General features: G+C 41.2%; 1 protein-coding gene across 1 annotated transcript in view; it reads right to left on the minus strand.

Moving 5' to 3' along the window:
- Positions 1-4,332: 4,332 nt before the first annotated feature.
- The window catches only part of LOC126199453 (gastrula zinc finger protein XlCGF8.2DB-like), a 117,159-nt gene continuing 94,551 nt past the window's right edge, over positions 4,333-26,940 (minus strand). The window contains exon 4 of the mRNA XM_049936374.1: positions 4,333-4,500. Within this exon, the coding sequence (XP_049792331.1) occupies positions 4,333-4,500 (168 nt within the window). The remainder of the gene's footprint in view (positions 4,501-26,940) is intronic.

Raw genomic sequence — 26,940 nt, forward strand, 5'->3', positions numbered from 1 at the left:
GGTAATGACTTCCTCACACGACGTCAGCTATGGTAGTTCGTGCGTTTAGGATTATTCATGTTAGAGTTTATTACATTTGACAATAGCTTCGTACCCCAATTATTCAAAACAGATTGAATATGGGCTTCAGTCCGTCTCTACTTTCATTCTAGTTACTAATTGGCTGTTAACTGTCACACATAGCTTTCCTTAATAGATGTGTCAATGGTTACAGTACGCCATGTGCTATACATCAGTGTGAAAGTTCACCTACATTACTACTCCGAATGTCCAGGTTTCACAAATACCAAGGATTGGGTACTGAGCTTAGAAAAGGAAAAAAGCTTAACATGCACCCTAGAAATCCAATTTTTCCTTTATGTAACTAGCGTAGCAGTAAACTGGCATCGCTCGCCCACCACAACTCAGTAATACATTACTGCTGAGAGAACTTCATGAGATCCATTAATTTCTAAATGAGTTCAATTACATAATGACCTTAGTTACGACAGAAATTCTCAAAACCTGAATTAATTAAGGAAAGCTTCATGTAACTTAATGAGTTGGACGTTTACATAATGAGATACATACATAATCATAGTAACAATCCTTGTCTAATTGGAGAATAATTGAAACAGAACAATGTGAATCTTAAATTACATTACTTATTCCTACATTCAGCAATTTTCAAGACATATTCGAGCGAATACTCAACTGTAGTAACGTTTTAAATGTGTATGGGGTGTGCAGATCCTTGATCTTTTCACTCGTGCGATGCGAGATTAGACAGGCCCCTGCGATCTTACATGGTCGTATGTACGTGAGTCGCCAATTCTTGTTTTGTTCCTTCAATAGTGAAGATTTGGCATGGATTCTCGGGAATATCACTGCTCCATATTTTTGTGTCTTCCTTGTGGTTTTACCATACTGATGTTTTCTCTGGTGAGCTCCGGCCGTGTAGTCTGTGCAGCTTCCATCTATTGTAGGCAGAGAGCCACCCACCCATGTGACCCACAGGTACACGTGATCCAAGGATATCAAACTACATGCTGACGCCTGATGCGGTTCAGTGAGAAATGATGTGTCGCGGGATTTTATAAGAGAGGAACGGTCTACCATTGTTACTTTCAGTTTGTTGTATATTTATTGAGACTAGAGATAGGACTATAGCCATCCGTGATTAAGGTTATTAAACGAATAACATTGTAAATTCAATTCTTGTACTGAAGTTCACCGATGGGATTAATGACATAGTGTTCAAAATGACTTTGTAGCATAGGGGGTCAAATTTCATCACTTTTTTCTTCGTTTTCTTCTTGTAGACAGAAATCAAATTATGCTACTAACATCACACTCGATGGAGTCGTCAATTTTGTCACACATTTTAATATCAGACAATTAAACAGTAAACTTGTGTCCATCCCGATAGATGAGTGGTCAGCGTGACGGGTTGCCATCCTATGGGCCCGGGTTCGATTTCCGGCTGGGACGGGGAATTTTCTCTTCTCAGGGAATGGCTGTTGTGTTGCCTTTATCATCCCCATCCGGCGCGCAGGTCGCCCAATGTGGCGACGAATATAATAAGTAGGGCCCGGATTTTAATGACAAGTCATATTTTTTTCTGAACTATAGGGTCAATTTTAGAACAATTTATACACAAATCAAGGCATTTTAGTGTCGAAAAATGTATTTTGATTGTGCATATAAAGTCATATTTTAACAAACTTTAGTAATAGGTAATATTGCGGCTAACGTTTAATATAATAGGTCATATTTCCGTCAACTTTTGCCAAAAATGCACATACCGTTTTTCTCGTATCTTACGGGACACACGAATAAGAAAATGAATATTGCGCTCACAAGACAATATTTAACGTGCTATTATGAAAGATAAACAGATAAATTAGTTATCAGCTTTATTTCTCAGGACTGTAGCAGAAAATCGGTGTACCATAACAGTCGTTTCGAGAACATAAAACATTGGTGCGCAGAGTTGACAAGACGATCTCAGAGCCAACAAAGGCGGCTTTTGCCGTAATAATCATCGCTGTCGCACATGTGTTCCCAGTAACCAGTTTGAATGCAGCCTTTGCCTTGTTCAACATGATTAAAGCAAAGTGCTCTGACAGCGTGAAGTTGCGAGGATATGTTCGAGAATTTGGAGAGAAGTTCTTTAGTATTGATGGGAAAATATTATTTTGTAAACTGTATGACGTGAAAGTTAGTGCAGAAAAGCGCTTTAATGTGCGACAATAGTGTAATACCGCTAAACACAGTAGCTGTGTGAAACGAAGTGCTGCAAATAACAGCAGGTAAACGCTGTTATTTGAAGAAACAGGTCAATCGTGTACCGTGCAATCATTCTGCAGGGATTTGTGTGAGATGATGGTGTCCTGCAACGTCCCAACGCTTCAGACGGTTCTTGGAGAAGTACACAACACATCCAGATCCAGACGAATCTACACTGAGAAAGAACTATTTATCCGTATGCTACAATGACGTGTTCAACAAAATACGAATTACTATTGCTGAGCAAAAGATCTGCCTGTCGATAGATGAAACTACGGATATTAGTGGGCGATATATTGCAAATGTTGTTGTTGTTGTTCTAAAAGTTGATGGCCCTGGAGAGATCTGTTTCTACTAACGTGTGAAACTCTCGATAGAGTAAACAATTCGACGATTGCTATTTTGTTTGACAACTCTCTGAAGCTACTATGGCCGGATGGTGTGAAAAGAGACAACGTTTTGCTGCTTGTAACAGATGGTGGTTCATATATGGCTAAAGCAGCCAGAGGGCTTCAGATTCTCTACCCCAGTATGATGTACGCCACTTGTCTTGCACATGCGCTGCATAGAGTTGCCGAAGAGGTGTGATCAAATTACGCTGATGTGGACAAATTAATTTCATGTGGGAATAAAATCTGTGTGAAGGTTCCGCTACGGGTGCAGACATTCAAGGAACAAGCACCTTCAACGCCCCTCCCACCTAAACCTGTTCTTACACGATGGGGTTCTTGGCTTAATGCTGCTGAGTATTACTGCATCAACTACACCCAAATAAAGACAATCTTCCGTGACCTTGATAGCGATGAATCAAGTGCTATCAAAATTGTGAAAGACGTTTTTACAGATACATTGTCTCGAAACTTGGCATACATCAACGCCAATTTTTCAGTGATATCAAAAGCCATCAAACGACTGGAAGCTATTGGCACTCAGCTACGTGAGGCCCTGAGTATTGTGCAACATGTGCAGAGTGAGTTGGGCCGAGCTCGTGGTCATGTGGCTGACAAAGTGAAACCCAAATTGCAAAGTGCTCTGCAACGGAATCCTGGATTTTCTACACTGCGCAAAATTAGTGACAGTCTTTCAGGGAATGCCGCAACATTTGCAGATACTGAAACAAAGCTGAACTCCAGTGACCTGGCTGCCTTCAAATACGCTCCAGTGACGTCTTGTGTAGTGGAGAGGAGCTTTTCCAGGTACAAAACTATCCTCAGCGACAGCCGTAGATCTTTGACAATGGAAAACCTGAAAATGCACCTTGTGATCCAGTGCAACTTTGCAGATACTGAAGATTGACATACGGTATTAAATAATGTGAAACGCTTTAAATACTATGTAGAAATAAAAACATGGTTTTACTGTGTCGCTTGAGGCCCTGTTTCGATGGACGATCTTTTCACTGCACTTAGTGTTTAGAAAATAAAACTTTCAGACATTAAAAAAAAATAAGTGCAAATTAGCCACAAACCCTGCAGAAAGAAAGAATTATACTTACAATATTTTGAGAAGTGAATTTTGAATTACTTTATGGTGAATAAAAAATTAAATAAACAAACAAGAATGCTTTAAATAAACATCTATTAAGTCATATTTTACTTTTAAGGTGACATTTGTTTAAGTTTTAGGTCATAAATGCTTGCATATTTCACTGTTTTTTTAGGTAGTTAAAATCCGGGCCCTAGTAATAAGACCTGCACCACGGCGGCCGGACCTGTCCCGCAAGGGGCCTCCCGGCCATTGACGCCAAACGCTCATTTTTTTTTTCAACTAAACTTGTAGTGCAACCACATATTTAATTCTGGTTTCTGCACCATTACATCGCTAAATGAGACGCGTGAGAACTTCCAATAGTCGTGACCAGCCTGCTCTGCAGGCGTCCCGTCGCGCACTCCCCGCGCCGCCCACACGGTTCAGCTCTCGGGCCGCAGTAGCAGGCAGCGGCCACAAGAAGCCGGCTCGGACGCGCCTCTGCTGCCCACGCCTGAGATCCTGTGTCGTCTTGTCACCCGCACGACAGCTCGGTGAGCAAGTTGTGAAGTTGACAAGGCGACACAGCACGGCATCTCAATCGGCCAGTAGCACCTGTCGTCCAGGTGACGAGGCGACGCAAGAGCTCTTGTGTGGGCAGCAGAGGCGCGTGCCCGCCGAGTCGTTGCGGCCGCTGCCTGTGCCTGCTACTGAGGGCCGGGAGCTGAACCGTGTGGGCGGCACGGAGAGTGCGCGGCGGAACGCCTGCAGAGCAGGCCGCACAGCAAGTTGGTTGCGTCAGTCAGAAGCCCCGCACGCCTAACCTAGAGCAGGTACGCTGCAGAAAGCAAAACTAAATATACGTACAATTTTAATAATCAAATAGCGTCGCAGAACCACTTCTATGTTTACCTAGCGTAATGAATCTTGCCTCCTCAGGACTTTCGTACTTCAGTTGAAACGTTCCGTTCCGTAAAAACCTGGGGGGGGGGGGGTGAATTTTCATTGTTAAATTATATAGTCCACATCTAAAGACAATTTTGCTTCGATCTGATCACCAAATTGAAATTTTCCTGATAGTACAAATTTACATTTCATATCGAACCATTTAGCAACATCGATCTTGAACCATGAAAATTAGTAATCACAACTCTTAACGTAAAGGAGTCAAAAACCACTTCACAGTGAATCCAATGTTATCAGACTTTAGATTTCCTGTAAACAAATTTCTGTTTTCATTTTTACTTTTTCTAGTTGTACTATTGATAATTCAATCGTCAGTTACACAAAGGGAGGAAGCAGATAGTTTATGTATTGACAGAATTTGCAAACATCATTATTAATTATTAGGTGCATAAATGTTTATACAAAGAACTAGTTGCAGAAAACATTATGTAAATTATACCTAAACAGTAATTTCAATTGAGACATTAGAAATACGTCCTGTTGCAGAAGGATCTGGAAGCTACGTACGTAATACTTGTAGAAATTTTAAGCTCGAAACATACCATAACAGTCTCAGTTGTTGTGTAAATCGATCAATGTAGCTGTCAAGTTCTTTGTGTCTTGTTGAAATGCTGTACAATGCATTTAGTTAACAAGTGGCTTTGTAGAAAGTGTCAAGAATTTATGAACAAATAACGATTATTCCGAAAAACAACAATATTCCAGAGATCTTTACTGAAACAAAAAACGTTGGACCTATTAATTGGAAAGCACGAGCAGGAAGCGACACTCTAGACAACGAGACAGCCATAGCAACATAAATAACATTTATCTATTAATATAACACTTCCGACCTTACAGAATTATATAAAAGTGTCACACGAGAATAGCTAGTTAAGCGTAGGATATTTACTTTCTGTACATCTACGAACATTCTGTACGTGGATATGTAACATTATACTAGCAGTATGGGTTCACTTGATGCCCTCCATCATCAGGTTCAACGCAGCAAAGCAAACAGAAAACCTGGCCAGGTTGGCAGCTCCACTATGTTATAGCACGAGCAACAAGGAGGAGGAGTAGTGATAGCGTACACTCCCGTATTTTTACAGGTGCTGGTCTCTCACGTCTGTACAACAATACCCTGCATAACATAACAATCAAACAGTGTACTCCAACTTCGTTGCACAATATTTCTCGCACACTACCACTCTCACAATATTTGCTCTAATTATAATCCGTACGTATAAACATTTCGCCCGATGAAACCACTCACCACTTCCATATTGATGCCAACTTTTTTAGTAAAAATCATATATAGTGTGCTTATTATGAAACTCTGTCATATCGGTTCTCAGGATGCTTATTTTGGTTCCTCTGAAAACCAAATCCCAGTCTATGTCGAAATTTTCTTGCAAGCCTTCCCTGTGACACAATCTGTTATTTCCTCATATTGTTCACAACAGCGTAGCGACGAATTTGCCGTCTAATAACACACACAACCATTTCGTCCAGGGTTTCCAACTGTCTGGGTTTAGACCGAATAGTCCAGTTTCCAAACAAAAACTGTTGTGACCAGTCGAACGTCCCAACCGGACGTCGAAGTCCGGTTTTCGGGCCCCCTGAAATTATGCTAAAGTCATATTTAATAATTTTTTAAAAATTTTTTCAGGAGCCAATAATAAATATGGAGCCTGTTACACTTTTCAATTTGATTATTCTTTGATTTCAATATTTTGTATGAGATTGTGTCACAAACTGGGAGAATTGTGGATTTGTCGCAACGAATTTCAGTGTATTTTAATATAGGTTGGCGCTTTCATTTGTTCGGCAAGCCGTGTCGAAGAGGTCAAAGAGCCTTTGTATTTTTACTACATCGCAGTGTCCATTGTCGTCAAATTATTTGAAGACTGCTCCAATGAGAACGAATTAGGGAAGATAGGCGAATAACAGCTAGTATCTTCTTATGACAGCCGCATGTTACTCCCACGTTGTTTATAAATCAGTGTTACAATACCAGCTTATGTCTATTTGTTCTTCTGCTCAGTTGTATTATATACCAGCAAAAAACAACAAACAAAACAAGCTGTGACTATGTCGAACTTTCAATGCAATAAAGACCAACTAATTTTAAAAGGTATACCGCTGTCGACAAATAAAACACGCCAAGTATACTCACTGCTGCATGCCGTTGATTGATGTAGTGAGGAATTTTGTAGTCGTTACGTGAACCGCACACGGCATGCGTTTAGTTTATGATTGACGTGTTTAAGAACGGCACAGTAGTGACTGAGTGGTACACATACGTATATAACATCATATTATAGTGAGCTTCTCAAATGCAGCAGTGAGTGTCATTTCAATGAGAAAAACTGAATTGTCGGGGTGGCTTTCGAAACAATAAGAATATACGGGATACTATCGAGCGAGGTGGCACAGTGGTTATCACACTGGACTCACATTCTGGAGGACGGCGGTTCAATCCCGCGTCTGGCCATCCTGATTTAGGATTCCTGTGATATCCCTATATCGATTCAGACAAGTTCAGGGATGGTTCCTTTGAAATGGCACGGCCGACTTCCTCCCCCATCCTTCCCTAATCCGATAAGACCGATGACCTCGCTGTTTGGTCTCCTCCTACAAATCAACCCAATGGGATACCGTAAAACACGCCATGGAAGCCTTACAGTGAAATACAACTCAGTGAAAGCGGTAAGGCATCAGGTCAGTACCAAGACTAATACTGACCTGCTCAAAGTCTAAGTGCGCTGCTTCTGTGTTGGTAACGCTGTGTAGCGCTTTGCATTGGATCTCTGACTGCGTTTTCTATGTAAGAGATTCTGTGGCTGGTCGGACTCGTTGTTGGAAGTTAATCGCCAGTAGTGCTGGGCAGTTGGAAGTTAGTCGAAAGCAGTGATGGAAGCACTGTTGGGCAGTTCGAGGTGAACAGCCAGAGGTAATGATGTTAGATGTGAGACATTGGCACTGATGGAAGGCAGAGGTCTGAAGTGTTAGCATAGGCTAACGATCTGTACATGTTCGACCTGTAGGCTGAATATTGTCCATGATTATAAACCTTTGTTCTAGGTGTCACTGACGATTTATATACGTTCTGAACTGGATGTCACATTACTAAGGTAAAAAAAAAATACATTATTTGGTTTGCAACAAAATCTTCCCTTTGCTGACCACATGCCTATTAGTAGTTAGTGGCTTTAGTAGTTAGAATGTTTTATTTAGCTGGTAGTATTGACGCTCGCTGTATTGCAGTAATTCGGGTAATGAAGATTTTTGTGAGGTAAGTGCTTAATGAAATGTATATGTTATTGTTAGGACTTCCTTTTATTCAGGGCCATTCTTTTGAGTTAATTATTTGAACTCAGGTTATCTCTTTTTGAGCACTCAGATTGCGTTGCGCTAGGATATTGTGCGTATCAGGCATTCAGCAATTTATGTACAGACACACTCATTTTAAGTAAAGAAGTTTCATCTGTCAACCCTTAGCCGAGGACACCTCACTGAAATATTCTGATTTTTCTGGTAGTTTGAATAATTAATGCATGATTAGAAATTCTTGTTCCTGCTAGCGCGTAATTGTGTAGAGAATTTCCTTTGTAGTTGTAGTTTTTAATTGTTGTACGATATTGTAATGAACAAAGCAGTTGTGGCATGCATGTGGATTTGCACTAAGTATTTTGCAGTAGCTTTTGCAATTAATTACATATTTATTATTTTCAAGGCTATTTTTGCTCTTTAAATTGTGTTTTTCTGTGATATCGTGTGAAATTCTATGATAATCATGGCCTGTGAAAAGCGCAACACTAGGTTACAAAGTAAATTGAGAAATGATTGTGTCGACGAGGAAAAGGGAGAGAAGGAAACGTAGTAGGTGAATATGGATTGGGGCTAAGGAATGAAAGAGGAAGCCGCCTGGTAGAATTTTGCACAGAGCACAACTTAATCATAGCTAACACTTGGTTCAAGAATCATAAAAGAAGGATGTATACATGGAAGAAGCCTGGAGATACTGACAGGTTTCAGATAGATTATCTAATGGTAAGACAGAGATTTAGGAACCAGGTTTTAAATTGTAAGACATTTCCAGGGGCAGATGTGGACTCTGACCACAATCTATTGGTTATGAACTGTAGATTAAAACTGAAGAAACTGCAAAAAGGTGGGAATTTAAGGAGATGGGACCTGGATAAACTGACTAAACCAGAAGTTGGACAGAGTTTCAGGGAGAGCATAAGGGAACAACTGACAGGGATGGGGGAAAGAAATACAGTAGAAGAAGGATGGGTAGCTTTGAGGGATGAAGTAGTGAAGGAAGCAGAGGATACAGGCAGGTAAAAAGACGAGGGCTAGTGGAAAACCTTGCCTAACAGAAGAAATACTGAAATAATTGATGAAAGAAGAAAATATAAAAATGCAGTAAATGAAGCAGGCAAAAAGGAATACAAACGTCTCAAAAATGAGATCGACAGGAAGTGCAAAATGGCTAAGCAGGGATGGCTAAAGGGCAATGTAAGGATGCAGAGGCTTATCTCACTAGGTGTAAGATAGATACAGCCTACAGGAAAATTAAAGAGACCTTTGGAGATAAGAGAACCACTTGCATGAAAATCTAGAGCTCAGATGGAAACCCAGTTCTAAGCAAAGAAGGGAAAGCAGAAAGGTGGAAGAAGTATATAAAAGGTCTATACAAGGGCGATGTACTTGAGGACAATATTATGGAAATGCAAGAGGATGTAGATGAAGATAAATGGGAGATACGATACGATACTGCGTGATGAGTTTGACAAAGCACTGAAAGACCTGAGCCGAAACAAGGCCCCGGGAGTAGACAACATTCCATTAGAACTACTGACGGCCTTAGGAGAGCCAGTCCTGACAAAAATCTGCCATCTGGTGAGCAAGATGTATGAAACAGGCGAAATACCTCCAGACTTCAAGAAGAATATAATAATTCCAATCCCTAAGAAAGCAGGTGTTGGCAGATGTGAAAATTACCGAATTATCAGTTTAATAAGTCACAGTTGCAAAATACTAACGCGAATTCTTTACAGAAGAATGCAAAAACTAGTAGAAGCCGACCTAGGGGAAGATCAGTTTGGATTCCGTAGAAATGTTGGAACACGTGAGGCAATACTGGCTCTACAACTCATCTTAGAAGCTAGATTAAGGAATGGCAAACCTACGTTTCTAGCATTTGTAGACTTGGAGAAAGCTTTTGACAATGTTGACTGGAATACTCTCTCTCAAATTCTGAAAGTGGCAGGGGTAAATACAGGGAGCGAAAGGCTATTTACAATTTGTACAGAAACCAGATGGCAGTTATAAGAATCGAGGGGCATGAAGGGAAGCAGTGGTTGGGAAGGGAGTGAGAAGGGGTTGTAGCCTATCCCCAATGTTATTCAATCTGTATATTGAGCAAGCAGTGAAGGAAACAAAAGAAAAATTCGGAGTAGGTATTAAAATCCATGGAGAAGAAATAAAAAACTTAAGGTTCGCCGATGACATTGTAATTGTGTCAGGGACAGCAAAGGACTTGGAAGAGCAGTTGAACGGAATGGATAGTGCCTTGAAAGGAGTATATAAGATGAACATCAGCAAAAGCAAAACGAGGATAATGGAATGTAGTCGAATTAAGTCGGGTGATGCTGAGGGAATTAGATTAGGAAATCAGACACTTAAAGTAGTAAAGGAGTTTTGCTATTTGGGGAGCAAAATAGCTGATGATGGTCGAAGTAGAGAGGATATAAAATGTAGACTGGCAAAGGCAAGGAAAGTGTTTCTGAAGAAGAGAAATTTGTTAACATCGAGTATAGATTTAACTGTCAGGAAGCCATTCCTGAAAGTATTTGTATGGAGTGTAGCCATGTATGGAAGTGAAACATGGACGATAAATAGTTTGGACAAGAAGAGAATAGAAGCTTTTGAAATGTGATGCTACAGAAGAACGCTGAAGATTAGATGGGTAGATTACATAACCAATGAGGAAGTATTGAATAGGATTGGGGAGAAGAGAAGTTTGTGGCACAACTTGACTAGAAGAAGGGATCGGTTGGTAGGGCATGTTCTGAGGCATCAAGGGATCACCAATTTAGTACTGGAGGGCAGCGTGGAGGGTAAAAATCGTAGAGGGAGACCAAGAGATGAATACACTAAGCAGAATCAGAAGGAAGTAGGTTGCGGTAGGTACTGGGAGATGAAGAGGCTTGCACAGGACAGAGTAGCATGGAGAGCTGCATCAAACCAGTCTCAGGACTAAAGACCACAACAGCAACAGTGACGACGAGCGTAGCGTGTCCGCACAACCTTGTAGTGAAGTGAAAAATGTCCAAAATAATTAGGAAATTGTGCGTAGGGAAATGGACCACGCAGTAAATAATCGTGTAGACAGTGGATCAATTAGTGAACAGGGAAGTATTGTCGATCGATCGGTCAGCAATAGCTCGCCTCAGAAATGCGAAATGACAGAACAAACTGTTGCAAATACCGTATATTCAGGTTTTACGTCCTTACCTCTTTCTCAATTAAGTCAAGGCTCACACTCTGCTTTTCAAAACGTGAATATTGCCGGTGCAAATGCACTGCCAAAAAGCACAAAGGAACATGTTCCAGACACTAATATATTGTTATTACAATTAATGCAAGACATTAGAGAATAGCTTCAAAAATTAGACACAATGGAACAAAATAAGTAACCATCACAGCAACAAATGGAACAAAATCAGAAACAAATTAAAGAAACGCTTGAACAAACACGTGTCGGTTTAACCACTGAGTTACTTAAGATCGAATCTTAATGTCAAAAAATTTCTGAATATTTTAAACTCAAATTGGTGAACATTTCCAGCCTATTCTTTCGCGACATGAAAACGCATTACACAATCATGAAGCAGCAATAAAAGATCATCAGATTATTGTTCACGAAAATCACGACACCTTGCAGGCTAAAATTGACTCAGTTCCGTCTACCGATGCGGTCACGCAACTTGTACAAAATCAGGAAAACCTAAAGCACACAGTATATACGACTTCGACACAAATGGACACTCTGAAACTTGGTTCAGAAAAACACACGGAGGATATCAGTACATTACCGGAAAAAGTAGTCGAACTTTCGGACCAACTAATTTATTTGCGAAGGAAGATGATGATCTGAATGATACAACACCGGTAGCCTTTACTGACACAGAAGAGTACGACCAAATTAGGAAATTCCAACAAAATCAGAATCAAGTCAATACACAGAACAAAAGAGAAATGCGGGAAGTAGAAGATTACATATTTCAGAGGACACTCGCGCTCCGACACTGTGTAAGCGATTTGTCATATCGCTGGCTTGGTTGTGGAGTATCTTTGTGGGCAGCCGCATCTGCAGAGTCGAACACGGGACACGGAACTGTTACGTGTTTTGTAGGTAGCTCTGCATTTGCGATGTACTGTTATTATGGAAGTTCAAGTGTTGCTGCAAGTGCTATTACAGAAGTGATTAAAAATGGAAGTGATTCAGAGGAAGATGCGTAATGATGTAATTAAAAAAGAGCAGTGCCACGAGTAACGTATTTGCGTATCCTCACGTCGCGCGTCGCGCCATACGTCATTTATCCGCGACGTGTTCTATCTCTCAGAATGAACTAATGTGAATCAGTAAAAATTAGTTACTATAAACGAGTGCAGTCAAGTGTCAGTGTCTGTAGCGAGCGTGAGAACGTGCGTTCGATCATCGTGTTTCCGCATTATCAACAATCAGCCGCGTCGCGACGGTTACGCCTATGCTTGCACAAGTGAGAACTGAGAACTTCATAATTAACTCTATGAACAGAGTTATATCATTACTTGTGTCAAGGAGGACTGGTACCAAAAGAAATATGTGTATGCGTGACGAGCGTAAGAACTTTCGTTCGATTATTCGGCTTCCGCTTCATCAATCATCCGTGCCGTGTTCGGTTACGCCTACACTCGTCAGACTGTGGACTGGTAATCAGCCATTAATTGCGATAAACACTTATGACTTAGAATGTAGGCAGTGCAACCTGTGATTTCATATCGTCTCAGAATATAGATGTTCATACCAGATGTAAGACTGTGTTGTGCTTGACGTTAAGTGGCTCACCTAAATCCGCTTGCAAAAGTAGATTCGTAATTCCAGGCAAGCCAGCAGCAGTGTGGAGCAGAACAATACGACCGCCACGGCATTATCAGATACGTGGTGTGGTTCAAATGGTTCAAATGGCTCTGAGCACTATGGGACTCAACTTCTGAGGTCATTAGTCCCCTAGAACTTAGAACTAGTTAAACCTAACTAACCTAAGGATATCACACACGTCCATGCCCGAGGCAGGATTCGAACCTGCGACCGTAGCGGTCTCGGGTTCCAGACTGCAGCGCCTAGAACCGCACGGCCACTTCGGTACGTGGTGTGGACAGGGCGCATGAGCAAGAACAGCAGCCATTGGTACCCCTGGGCGTGTTACATGGTAACGTGTATTCAGTACTTGCAATTTTCGGATAAGAAGTGCGATATAATTAATTAGGAGAGTGAACTATTTCTGTATAAACGGTGACTGTTAATTTGGATTGTTGAGTGGGATGTGTACGCCAAACAGCTTGTAACACTCTGTACGTACTCGTCTGATCCGAGACAGTGCTATGGTCTAGTGCTGCCAAGTCTACGACCATAGATACTAGTAGACTGGCCTTGCCGTGCAGAAGCTGTAGGGCAGTTGCGGCTCCAACACAAACCACGTGACTGTAGCCAAAACGTGGCGGGATTTCAAATCAGCGGTCTGCCATCCTAAGTTTGTATCGCATTTTACCCACATTTCTCAATTGACTGCCAAACGCTTCCAACAGAAATTACTTTTTTATTTGCGAAAAATTATGTCAGAACTACATTTGACCTGGATTTGTTCACAGTACCAGTTATAAAATCTAACAAACTCATAGAACGCCCCTCTGGTGGGCAGCCGGATGAAATTACTGTAAACTATCAATTAAAGTAAAATGTTAAAATTCTTTTAAACAGTAAGAGTGGGCTCGTGTCAAAACTTTAAACATTGGATTCGCCGAGTTTTGAGCTCTAGTCACTTATAAAAGAAAATGGGATATGGGAATTATGTCAACTATAGGTACAAAAATTGTCGACTTTAGGAGCAGGTCCATTTTAATCAATTTTAGGTGCACTTCAAAGGTTCAGTTCCCACTATTTTTACAAAAGTTTAAACTATCAGTTTAAAAAAATGATATTTTAGAGGAAAGGTGAGACTTTGAAGTTTCAGAAAATAATTTTGGAGCATACATTTATTTAATAGTATTAGAAGGTAGAAAAAAATTCTCTTCATGTGCCGACTATAGGTGCTCTTACCTTATTATAATCCCACTTGTATATACAAAAAGGCGTGTATGTGCAGATGGCTTAAAGTTATTCCGTTTCAGGGCCTGTATCCAAAGCTGCCTTCGTTTTTCATCCTTAGGGAACCTATGAGTAGGAACAAGAAACACTTATACTTACTTCTGTAACCGAATTATCACAGATACTTTCCAAAATGTAATATGAGTCTGACTTTACAGGCATCACTTTTAACACTTTAATTTACGTGATACTCTATTTCAAGTGTAAAAAACATATAAAAGTCACTTCAGCAGATTTCAATAAACGAATTTCAATATCATATTTTTTTTCTTTATTGTTATTTTAACACCTGAACAATCAGGTAGGCTGGCAGCGGCATGCTACGCCGCTCTTCAGCCATAGAGTTGAAAATCACAGTACAATAATGGATAATGAAAATGAACATAGTGACGGGCAAAAAATAGTAGGCACAGACACACAAAAAACACGGAGCCGTTCACACTCGACGATAACGACACTGAAAACACGTTGACACGGCGCACAGAACACTGATGAATCCGACGGCACAAGTGAACGTAGAAGCGTGACGGCGGACACTAAAAACACAAAACGACGTCACACACACGAGACACTGATGGCGATGATCTCCGGCGCGCGAAAGTCCACGTAGCATGTGCGAGTCTGGGGACCTGCGAAGAGGGGAAGAAAGGTGAGGGGGGGTGGAGAGGGTGGAGAGGGGAGAACAAAGATGCCAATGGCTGAGGAGGGGATGAGGAGTAGAGGGACAGGGGAGGGGAGGCCCGGGGGAGGAGTGGGGAGAAGGGGAGGAGGGATGGAGGGTGCCCAAAGGAACAGACACAGGAAGAGGGAGGGAGGATCAAAGTTGGTAGGAGGGGTAGATGGAGGGGAGGAGGACATCATCAGGGAGGGGGAGCTGGCGGAAGCCACCTTGGGAGAGGGTAAGGAGGGTGGAGAGATGGAGACAGGGTGGGACGTGGGAATACAGGTGCGGCAGCGGGTGGGGGTGGGAGAGGACGGGTGAGACAAGCGGATGAGGAGGATCGAGTTTGCGGGAGGTTGCAATATCACAGAAACACAGGTGAAATGTAATGCCATTTCCCCCGACTAAACGCTGAGTACAGCCATAAGCGCAACACGAAACAATCACGTTTTGCCAACATTCACGTGACTTTAACCCTGAGATGTCGGAGCCACGAAAATGACGTCAGGGCCAGTCTATTATATTTATGGTCGAAGTACGAAGTAAACATACTCCACAGTGGTGCGCTTTTGACGACGCTAGCGGCACCTAGGTACGAAAGTGAGCACTTATTTGACAGCCATAACGGTAGACGACGCTAGTGTCACCTATGGGCAAAAGTGAAAACTTTTTGGCAGCCATCGTCATATACGACGCGAGCGGCGCCTAGGAGCGATGCCGCAAATATTACCATGCTATGCAGAGAGGGTGCAGTGCTGACAGCCGGACGGCGTCTACTGAGTCGGCGCTACGGAACAGCTGCTACTACGGGGCCAGAATACAACGCAGAGTAAGTCGCGCATCACAACGTTACCACACGCAACTGAAGCAACGAGAGTAATTAACTGGCAGCGCAGATTGCGTTCTCTAATTATGTAATTACAAACAGTGACAGTTAAAATTCTTTTGTATCATTAAATTAATGTCACGAGACATTATTTACCTTGCCGACCGTACAGTAAAGTAAATGTCACTGCCAGACCCCGCTTATTTAGTAGACAAATTTTTTAACAATAGGTAATACAATTGCCAAACTGTATTTACCTTAGCTTATATTTCATTTTTTCTTCTTTTACGTGATCTTGTATGTTATGTGTGCTTCTGAGCACGAATTACAGCGTTGAGTGCATACGGCGTTGTAGTTTTGTTGTAGCTATTGCCATCCATTCGGTGCTACGAGCGTTATTGTGATTTGTTTATTGCTTCCTTGAGTGACTTATGTGTGGCTCAATATTGCAGATAATGAGGTTGGTGCAACTGCAGTAGAGAGGGAGGTGAAAGGAGACTCTTTCGGTGAAATTAATCAGGTGGAGACGAAAACAGAAACAAGTAGTAGGGATATGTCGAAAGATTCCGGTATAGGTGACAGTAGTATATCAACAGAGATGGGATGTCCTAATGCAATGTCGTCACCAATCGTGGAGACGCCTAGACGAGATGAGTGTAGATTTAGGTCTGACATGTCTACCGTTGACATGTTCAAAACATTATTGTATGATAATAAACAAATAAAGGAAGACATTAAGCGCTAGAGGGAAGATATTATGTGCCAAAAGGAAGATGTTAGGTGATCACTAGAGCATAACAACAAACAATTAAGGGAAGATATTAGGCAATCGGTAGAGCAGATAAACGAACAACTCAGTAAAACGATCGACGAGACTAATGAGGCTCTAAGGAAACTGGCTGAGTCAAGTCATCAGAGAATAGATGAACTTACCGTTCAGTTTGAGGAGAACGTTGCAGACAGTGCTAAACGTTTTGAAAAGGCAGAGTAAGATGTGAAAGAAGTGAAAAAATAACTTAGTAAAAGGGTTGAGATTTACGACGAGCATTGCAAACAAATGGATGAGGAAGTGTAAAACTGTAAACACAGAATATCAGCTGTTGCACTAAACCAGGATGCATATGCACGGCGAGTGGAAGAGGTGTACAGTGAGGAAGGCAAGACTAAGGAACAGGTCAATCAGCAGGTGAAGAGTGAAGTGAAATCACTATTACGTGATGGAAGCATTGCCGGACGTAGCTTAATTGGTATACAAAATGATGAGGCCTTCCTTGACAAAGGGAATTTTAAGAACTTCGAACCAAATGGAAGATGGCATCCTGGAGATTTCTTAGATAAATTTAAGGGCGTGTTACCTGAATTATGGGACAAGCAAAGAAAGGTACCCTTCGTTGCAGCAAGATTGGAAGGTGAAGCTGGTACGTGGGGTATCAGAATAGGACACGAGTGTACGACCTTTGCTGAATTTGAAAAGGAAGTTTTGCAACAATATTGGTTGTGACAGAAGCAAAATGAAGTACGTAACAGTCTATAGCAAGGTAGAAGATTTGAGAGAGGGGTTACCAGAACTTAAGGAAAATTTTTCAAGGTCAATATTATTGTGAGAGGAACTTGTTTTTAGGTGAACCAATGACGACAGAAGCAACAGTGTCCCTGATCATCAGTAAACAACCAACTAGAGTTCAGGATAATTTGCTAGCAATCCCTAGAGATGACAAGATGCAATGAAGTCGGCCTTAGGACAATTAGACGTGTATGAGTCAAGAGGAACAGAGGGAGACGAAGATGATCGAAGACTATCAGGGAAGAATGAACCCAACACAAATAACCATTCAAACCATACAAAAGACATGGTGGACGACATTGGAATATTAATAATGACAGGAGACATTATGGTGGTTTCTGTGGTCATGGTGGTTACAGAGGCGACCGTGGAAGCTACGGATATTAGAACTCAAGGCACGATGCATCAGATGGCCAGGAGCGAAACTGGAAACATAGCAAGTGGAAAGAGTATATAACCTATTTTGAGGGTGTAATCATCAGCATACCTCATGCCACAAGGGCAGGCACCATGTGGAAAACATTAAACTATACCATGAGCAATATTAATGACTGAATGATATATGTGACGTATTTGAATCTTTATATATGTCAGCTGCTGTTGTCCTTAAGCACAAACATTCATTTCTGATTATTATGAAGTTTTATGAGGACACTCTAATCGAGTGAGATTTAACTAGGTTGTGTTACTGCCATATGAAATACTATTTTTTTCTCACTTTCTATCTGTTCAGTCTAGACTATAGGTATTACATTTCTTCTTGCCCATACAGTGATGTGGTTGAGTGATTATCAGTGTCTACAGGTTGTGTTATCCAAAAGGTTCTTCATTTATTACTGTGTCTGCTTAATCATTGTTAATATTTTTCTATTATTCACTCAGTAACTAAATTTAGATGAAATCCATATATTCTCTTGTTACTAATGTATGTGTTTGTTATGTCATATAGACCATTGTAATGCCTGTTCAACCTGCTCATATTCTGTTACTACTACAGTAGACATTTTACATCTTCTTCCATGAATTTTTGATCTGGCGCTTTTTTAATAATATGGTGACGATTTAACAAATTTAAGCTTTGACCTGACCAGCGATAGGTCTTCCAAAACTGTAGCGGTATGTTTTTTTCCTTCTTTCTTGCTCTGTGTGCCACATGGACGATTTCGTTTCATGTTGATGCCTACATTTTAAATTATATGCTTGATGCTTGTTTTACGCCCAGTAGTGTACCTGTCACATAGGTGTTTGCATGTGTCGAATCCTTAGTTAGTGAAGTTGTAGAAAGTCACATTTTTTACAGACTTCTTCACGGATGTTGTCGTCACTTTCCATCGTTTATATTAGAACTACGTAGTGTAACTTCCGCAGAACGTAAGACAGAATACCCATTTGTCTCGCCCATCCAAGCAAACTTAAACTCAACATTTCTGTGTTTATTGAGGTGGATATCAGCAAGAATTACGAGTCTGTTATTGTGTAGTATTTCCAAATTCCAAATAAAGTCAGTTTTGAGTCGATCAGTGTTCTGCCATCTGGGACACTGGCATGTGTTATGAAAGCTTGTGTTTCTCCCTGAGTCTTTCATGTGAGCAACATGATGTTTAAGAAAACGCGATAGCAAATTAGACTGCCTGAACGAACTATCAGACGGCGTTCCGGCAAAACCTTTGCCCAAATACAAACTTCTATGTGCCACTATCGCAATCACCTATCATTCCAAATTGTTTTGGATCCTTTGGAAAATAATGTTTTAAAAGTCAGCGCTCCCGACATGGAATGAGTTTTTCTTCAGTCATAAGATATTCTGTAGGAGAATATGCTGTCATATATTTTTCCCTGTAAAGGTCAGAAATTCACGATTAGTAAACAATAGGCATATTTTGTCCCCTTGTAAATATGTTCTTAATGTTTAACTATCGAGTAATGCCACTAATTGATATCATGGTTGCGTTAGATAATGAACCCTTATTGTATTTTCTTGTAATTTTCGATGTCTTATTGTTACACTACAGAATGTAAAGTACCAAACTAGTAGCAACGGTTGGGTTCTAATTTCGTCCGTCTGAGCACTTGACCACCCTACCACCAGGTAGATATGTGAAACTAATGTTACGTCCTTTAGCAGGGACCGTTTGGGTAAATGGCTGATGTCTCATTTGTTTCCGTCCAGATCAGAAAGTTCCCATTATTTACTACAACCGTTTAAATACTACATTTCAAGGCTGCTCATAAAATAGTTTGTGATGGTGTGGTGTTAGACGAGGGGGTATGGAGTATTTTTAATATCTTCGAAGACAAATGGCGACTTGCAACTGCTCATACAAAATTCCAGTTGCGGCCCTGTTAAAAAATTGGAAATGCCAACTCTTAAATCATTTTCTTTAAAGAAAAACGCGTGACTACACTACCATTTTCCTTTCCCAGAGGTCTACATGTCGGGAGGACCGCAACCCTCCCTTGCTCCTGGGTATGGGCGCCCTAGCGAGAAGTGGCAGCAATATCAGAATGAGTGTTGTACTCAGTGTTTAAAATGTTATCATCTCAAGCACAGAGAAACATCTCACAGTTTCATCACGATTATCGTCACAAACCAGTGTTTCGAACAACACGTTAAGTCTTACGGAGATGCTTCGAGACCTCAAAAGGAAATTCCTGGAGGTTCTTTTTGAGAAACACCACTGAGAAAATTTAGAGGACTGACATTTGAAGCTGACTGCCGAACGATTCTACTGCCGCCAAAATACACTCCTGGAAATGGAAAAAAGAACACATTGACACCGGTGTGTCAGACCCACCATACTTGCTCCGGACACTGCGAGAGGGCTGTACAAGCAATGATCACACGCACGGCACAGCGGACACACCAGGAACCGCGGTGTTGGCCGTCGAATGGCGCTAGCTGCGCAGCATTTGTGCACCGCCGCCGTCAGTGTCAGCCAGTTTGCCGTGGCATACGGAGCTCCATCGCAGTCTTTAACACTGGTAGCATGCCGCGACAGCGTGGACGTGAACCGTATGTGCAGTTGACGGACTTTGAGCGAGGGCGTATAGTGGGCATGCGGGAGGCCAGGTGGACGTACCGCCGAATTGCTCAACACGTGGGGCGTGAGGTCTCCACAGTACATCGATGTTGTCGCCAGTGGTCGGCGGAAGGTGCACGTGCCCGTCGACCTGGGACCGGACCGCAGCGACGCACGGATGCACGCCAAGACCGTAGGATCCTACGCAGTGCCGTAGGGGACCGCACCGCCACTTCCCAGCAAATTAGGGACACTGTTGCTCCTGGGGTATCGGCGAGGACCATTCGCAACCGTCTCCATGAAGCTGGGCTACGGTCCCGCACACCGTTAGGCCGTCTTCCGCTCACGCCCCAACATCGTGCAGCCCGCCTCCAGTGGTGTCGCGACAGGCGTGAATGGAGGGACGAATGGAGACGTGTCGTCTTCAGCGATGAGAGTCGCTTCTGCCTTGGTGCCAATGATGGTCGTATGCGTGTTTGGCGCCGTGCAGGTGAGCGCCACAATCAGGACTGCATACGACCGAGGCACACAGGGCCAACACCCGGCATCATGGTGTGGGGAGTGATCTCCTACACTGGCCGTACACCACTGGTGATCGTCGAGGGGACACTGAATAGTGCACGGTACATCCAAACCGTCATCGAATCCATCGTTCTACCATTCCTAGACCGGCAAGGGAACTTGCTGTTCCAACAGGACAATGCACGTCCGCATGTATTCCGTGCCACCCAACGTGCTCTAGAAGGTGTAAGTCAACTACCCTGGCCAGCAAGATCTCCGGATCTGTCCCCCATTGAGCATGTTTGGGACTGGATGAAGCGTCGTCTCACGCGGTCTGCACGTCCAGCACGAACGCTGGTCCAACTGAGGCGCCAGGTGGAAATGGCATGGCAAGCCGTTCCACAGGACTACATCCAGCATCTCTACGATCGTCTCCATGGGAGAATAGCAGCCTGCATTGCTGCGAAAGGTGGATATACACTGTACTAGTGCCGACATTGTGCATGCTCTGCTGCCTGTGTCTATGTGCCTGTGGTTCTGTCAGTGTGATCATGTGATGTATCTGACCCCAGGAATGTGTCAATAAAGTTTCCCCTTCCTGGGACAATGAATTCACGGTGTTCTTATTTCAATTTCCAGGAATGTACATTGTGAGTAAGGATCACGAAGATAATATAGAGAAATTAGGGCTCATACGGCTACGCATGGACAGTCCTTTTCCCTTGCTCTGTTTGTGAGTTGAACAGGAAAGGAAATGACTCGCAGTGGTACAGGGTACTCTGCGCCACCTTACGGTGGCTTGCGTAGTATCTATGTAGATGCACATGTAGATGAACTAGCCCGAAAGAATTTCCAGGCTTACGGCATTAAGAAAAGTGAAGCCTCTTAGTCTTACGACAGCGTACAAATGAATGAATGTTTTATTCTGTCATGCGCGATAGCAGGACAATGCCAACAATCGCATCTATTCAAACAGAATGTACTGCCTGTTAAAGGTGAGACAATAACGCCGACGGTGACTCCGGTTACGCTGTTCCAGACATGTAGACAATCGGAGAAAATACACTGTTTTCTTTGCACACTACTGTAGCAGTAAAATGCACCCATGGAAAGGTGTCAGGCTCACTCCATACACAAAATACATGAACTCACTCGTTCCCTGACCACTCTCTAAACTTTCAGGATTGTATGACGAAAAAATATATTTGCAGCTCGTGCCACAGAATATGTAAGTCTTGTTACCCCCATGGAGCTAGTACTTGGTGCCGACCGCGCTGCACGGACTTTGCCGCACCCCCAAACGCCTCCCCACCCCTTTCCACGCCACTGCAAATGTGCAGAAGCTAAGGCCCGATTACTACCGAAGCTCCGACCGCGTACGTTAATTTTGTTCAGTGTGCCTGTAATCAGTGCTGTCTGCTCGACAACCTATTAATCAAAATCCCCTACCAATCAACGTCCACTGCAGTCTAGTATCTAAAACCATCTGGTTGGAGCAAGCCAGGGTGCACTCTCAAATTATAGTAACTAGTTCAGGTAAATGTTGAGAGTTCATTCAGTGAATCAGTTTACACGAATCTAACTGCACTGCTTGTCATTCATGATTCAGTTGATCTATTGTCGTAGCATTGTTAGTGTTCCAGCAATAAAAATGTCAGTGTTATAATTTTACACCCACATAACTGTATTAAGCCTTAACGAAGTGCCAAGTTCGTGTCACTCCAATTAGCGCTTCATGAGGTGCAACATTTTTCTACTGAGATTTTCTGTACAGTTACAATTGCTGATTTTTTCACATCGTTGTAAGTTAAAAGTTGCGAGCTTCAAGTCCCAGTCTCGTAAAGGGTTAATTATTAAGAAACTTTGTAGGAATTTACTGATAAACGTTTCATACTCACCATTGTAATGATTCGCCTAGAACCCACTGTGTACCATATAGAACAGCCTTTATCCAAGGAAAAAGGTGAAAAAGTTTTCGATTTTAACGATCATATTTTCGCTGAGTGAAACAATTACAGTCAGAGAACTGACTCGTTAACGCTTTTAACAATCTTATGTGAAACGTTTTCTGATATTGTACTTACAAATATTAATTTTGTAATGTTATCTGACTCAGTCAATAATGATTTACAGAAACACACTAAAACCATGAGTTACCAGCTGTCTTCTCCATTAATACTTGATGCTAAACTACGAATTTTCAGTTTTTAATCGTTTCTGACTGCTATTATACCTTTTGTTCCAGTAGTAACTACGTCTGATACTACATGCATCTGGATACCTAATATCAGAGTAACATAACGTAATATGGAATAGAAGAAATTAGAACAATTTATTTTTAGCAACTTATTTATTGAAAATATAGGTAAAATTTACATAAAAATAAGGAAAATATGTTTCTTCACAGAGATTCTCAACAACAAAGGGGGCCATCAACACAGAAAAGCCAAGTAGGAACTAGGTATGTGTTCATACCAATATCCTCACTCTTTTATCACATATTTTATCTCACATAGTTAGATCATCGAAAATCTAGATATGAAACGTACTTTTGGATTTCGTCTCTATGTCTATCTCATACTGAAATGGTGTTTATATCTTCATGGGATATTAATAGTGAAAAACGTATCACAGATCATTGATCCACATACATAAGCAAGTCCTACAGAGATCAATAAACCACGAATTCTCCGTTTATCAGCAGTGAAGCAGGTTGTGAAAGAATTTCTACTTTACCTTTTGACCTTTTTCTTACATTAAACATCGGTATGTAGTAAAATAAGCGAGAAATACTACCTGGAAGCCTTCCGTGATTAGTACAGTCATATCAAGATGTTAGTTCTAGTGAACCAGAGATTAAAAGGATGTACTCGTAACATAAGGCTTGACTTAAGTATATCTGAATAAATGTAGTCGTCTTAATCTTCTCATTTATCCACCATAATTATATAATCTAATAACCCATCAGTTACATGTGTTTTCGAACAGGAATATGTCGAACAAGGTGGTATTATTCCCTTTTAAAATATGGGGAAACTTAGGAAAACAATTTCTTCTAAATAGTGATATCACACCCACCAGAAACTTTAGCAAAAAATTCGGAAAACCACCTCTTTTATCAACCACACGAATGCTTTCCTGTCAAACGTACTGCCATAAAAACTGGTGCGAAAGCATCATCGGATATGCTTTCTTTATTTGTAATACTGTGTCTGGGCCGGCTGCACTCACGTCCATATGGTAGCTCTAACAACAGAACTGTTGTTTCCATGCATCGTGCTACAAATATAAAAATTCATATACAAAAGGAGCTCTAGATAGTTTGGCCCTCAATTTTCTACAATTCAAGCTTCACTTGTGTACCCGTGGATGGTATTTCAAATCTACACTGTGAAGTTCAAATTGGTTCAAATTGGGACTTAACTTCTGAGGTCGTCAGTCCCCTAGAACTTAGAACTACTTAAACCTAACTAACCTAAGGACATCACACATATCCATGCCCAAGGCAGCATTCGAACCTGCGAGCGTAGCGATCGCGCGGTTCCAGACTGTAGCGCCTAGAACCGCTCGGCCACCTCGGCCGGCCACTGTGAAGTAAGAACTTACAAGCTACTCTATTCTTTGTTTGTTTGTCGCCTTTTCAAAAAACAACCTCCATGTACACGGTTCACTTCTTTGTAAATATTGCTGAGATCACACAAAGCAACAACTTAAAGTCCTGTGTTTTTTACAGCTCCCTCCAGACAATGATTTGGTGACGCCACAAGGCACAATTTTTGTTGGCGAGTCGTTTGTAGTGTTAAACAAATATTCTGAGTACTGTGGGCGGCGTAATATAACAGAAACCAAATTCGAAAACCAGGTTCTAAAAAATACAAGTAACAAAATTGCAGCGACTCTAATACTGAGAAAGCCGTCTCATAATTGGAATCTAACCACTTGAAATATTCTGTTCTGTGAAAAGAAAACCTGAGTAAAAGGTTCGAAAACCAGTTTCTAAAAAATAAAAGTAACAAAACTGCTGCGACTCTAATACTGAGAAAGCAGTCTGATAATTGGAATCGAACCACTTGAAATATTCTGTTCTGTGAAAAGAAAACATGAGTAAAAGATCGAAGCAGCAGATGCAGAGAATATTCCACACTAGAAGACAAAGTTTTATGGAGTACTGACATCGTGAGATAGGTTAGTTTTCCATAGACATTTGTGAGCAGCCGAAGATCCATAAGCTGCAGGGAGTAGCAAGGCAGGCATATATAACAGTTTTGATTAAGTTCCCTGAAGCATATGTGCAAATCAAGTTCCTTTCCAGTTTCCATTTGTAGTGTCCCTCAATTTCGAAGTCGAGGTTCATTCACAACCCTTACCAAAACTAGATATCAGTACCTGGAATAGTTCTTCTTATAAAAGCATAATTACCTGTGGTAATCGCTTTTCTCGGTCGTTCTTATAAAGAGCTACCTATAAGGTTTGTTAACTGTACTCTCACAACAAGAGTAGAACGCACAAGAGAATACAGTACTCGATAATTCAAAAGACAAAAATTATATTATTCAGTAGCAGCATCCAGATTAAGAAGACTTAAAAATTGATATTTAGTACCAATATAACCTTTTCATGAAGCTGGAGATAGAGTGGTGTGGATGTATTAGTCATACCGATTTATTGCCGAATTACTGAAAGACAAGCGGATGTGGCAGCGACTATGTCACCAACAAATGATTATGCGCTTCCTTATGTCGGCATAGGGGCAGGGGGTTTCTCTACACGTGACCTAATACAAGCCACGTCAACGTTTAGAAAACAAATTACAGAAATCTCGTACAAAAATTATGGGATACGAAAATATACTGAATCATTCCCGACTACATTGCCTACTGCGGAAGAATAGGCCATCACAGACTGCTTTTCACAGCAGTGTTGGGGTTAATATTTAGCTAACAACAATGTACCTGTCTATGATTCTGCTTTTGGGTAATAGTGTTCCGTATGCGTTATACACGGTGTATAGTAATAGTGAACCAAGGACTAAATTAAATCTTTGGAAGCAAAGTGTTCTTCCACTGGATAAAATAATTTTGGAACATTTCTTATTTCTGTTTTATTTTAGGGCTTTTAAAGGAAATGAAAATCTGAATAACATTTTCTGTTAAGCACGATGAAAAACATCCAGGTAGGTACAAGCATACCGAATAGATGTGATAACGATAGAAAATTCGTAGACAAACAATTGTTGACGATCTCGAGTAACCAGAAAGCAACTGAAAAGGAATGCGATTCTAGACCTATTACTGCTAATGTTTTTTAGGTCTTCGGTTCCCGATAACAGAAAATATGCCCTGAACCTTTGAATGAAGATACATCCAAGAAATTTAAGAATTAAAAATAAATTACAGCTTCCGAAACTTAAAGACTTTGTTCATTTTTACGTGACTAGAAGAGCATGAAGTAAATGTGAGATAAATATATACCAGGAAATGTTACAACCTATCCATATTTTAAGAAGATTTGAATCCATTATGAAGTAATACGATCTTTTACAGAGACTGAATATTTCGACTGAACGATCCCACATAATTTGCTCAATGTTTACGTACGGCATGAAATTTCGAATGTGGAAAATACGCTATCAGTTATCATCAGCACAATGCAAGTTCTCACAGGTTTCATTTAATTATGGATTGCTGTTGTAATAAGAATCTCTAACAGATGAGTGAGCAACATGCTAATGCGTAACAGCACCATACTTAATGCTACATGGCATTACGGAAAATTACTAAGTCACAGTTTCTGTGATGTAAGTGCTTTAAACGAAAATTTAAGAAACCCAAGTATGTGGTTTGACTGGTGGGTCTCCGTCGAAAGAAATGGATCAATAAACAGATGATTCGACCTGGCGGACCTTGTGACATCATCAGTGTCAAAACATCCCACTTTTGCAAATGATTCAATAGGACTAGACACATGATACTTTCGTTATATGTAAGTAAAGACGAGATACACATCATTCTTTGGTATTGGTGATGAGATTTTAGAAAACGAAAATTAGTTCCATAACGTGTTGATATTTATGATAGTGTATCAATCTGAAAACGACAGTAGCTTACATAGCGCAGATTTGATAACTGGTCGTCTCTTGTCTCGTTTATTGTAAGAGATTTTATCTCGCTAACAGTGTCCTTGATTCTGTATGTTGATCCTGTAACATAATTGGAACACTTCTTATTCATATGCACGGCCCATACAAATTGTTTTTAGTTCTCT

This window comes from Schistocerca nitens, chromosome 8, assembly GCF_023898315.1.
Source record: "Schistocerca nitens isolate TAMUIC-IGC-003100 chromosome 8, iqSchNite1.1, whole genome shotgun sequence".
NCBI classification, from domain to species: domain Eukaryota; kingdom Metazoa; phylum Arthropoda; class Insecta; order Orthoptera; family Acrididae; genus Schistocerca; species Schistocerca nitens.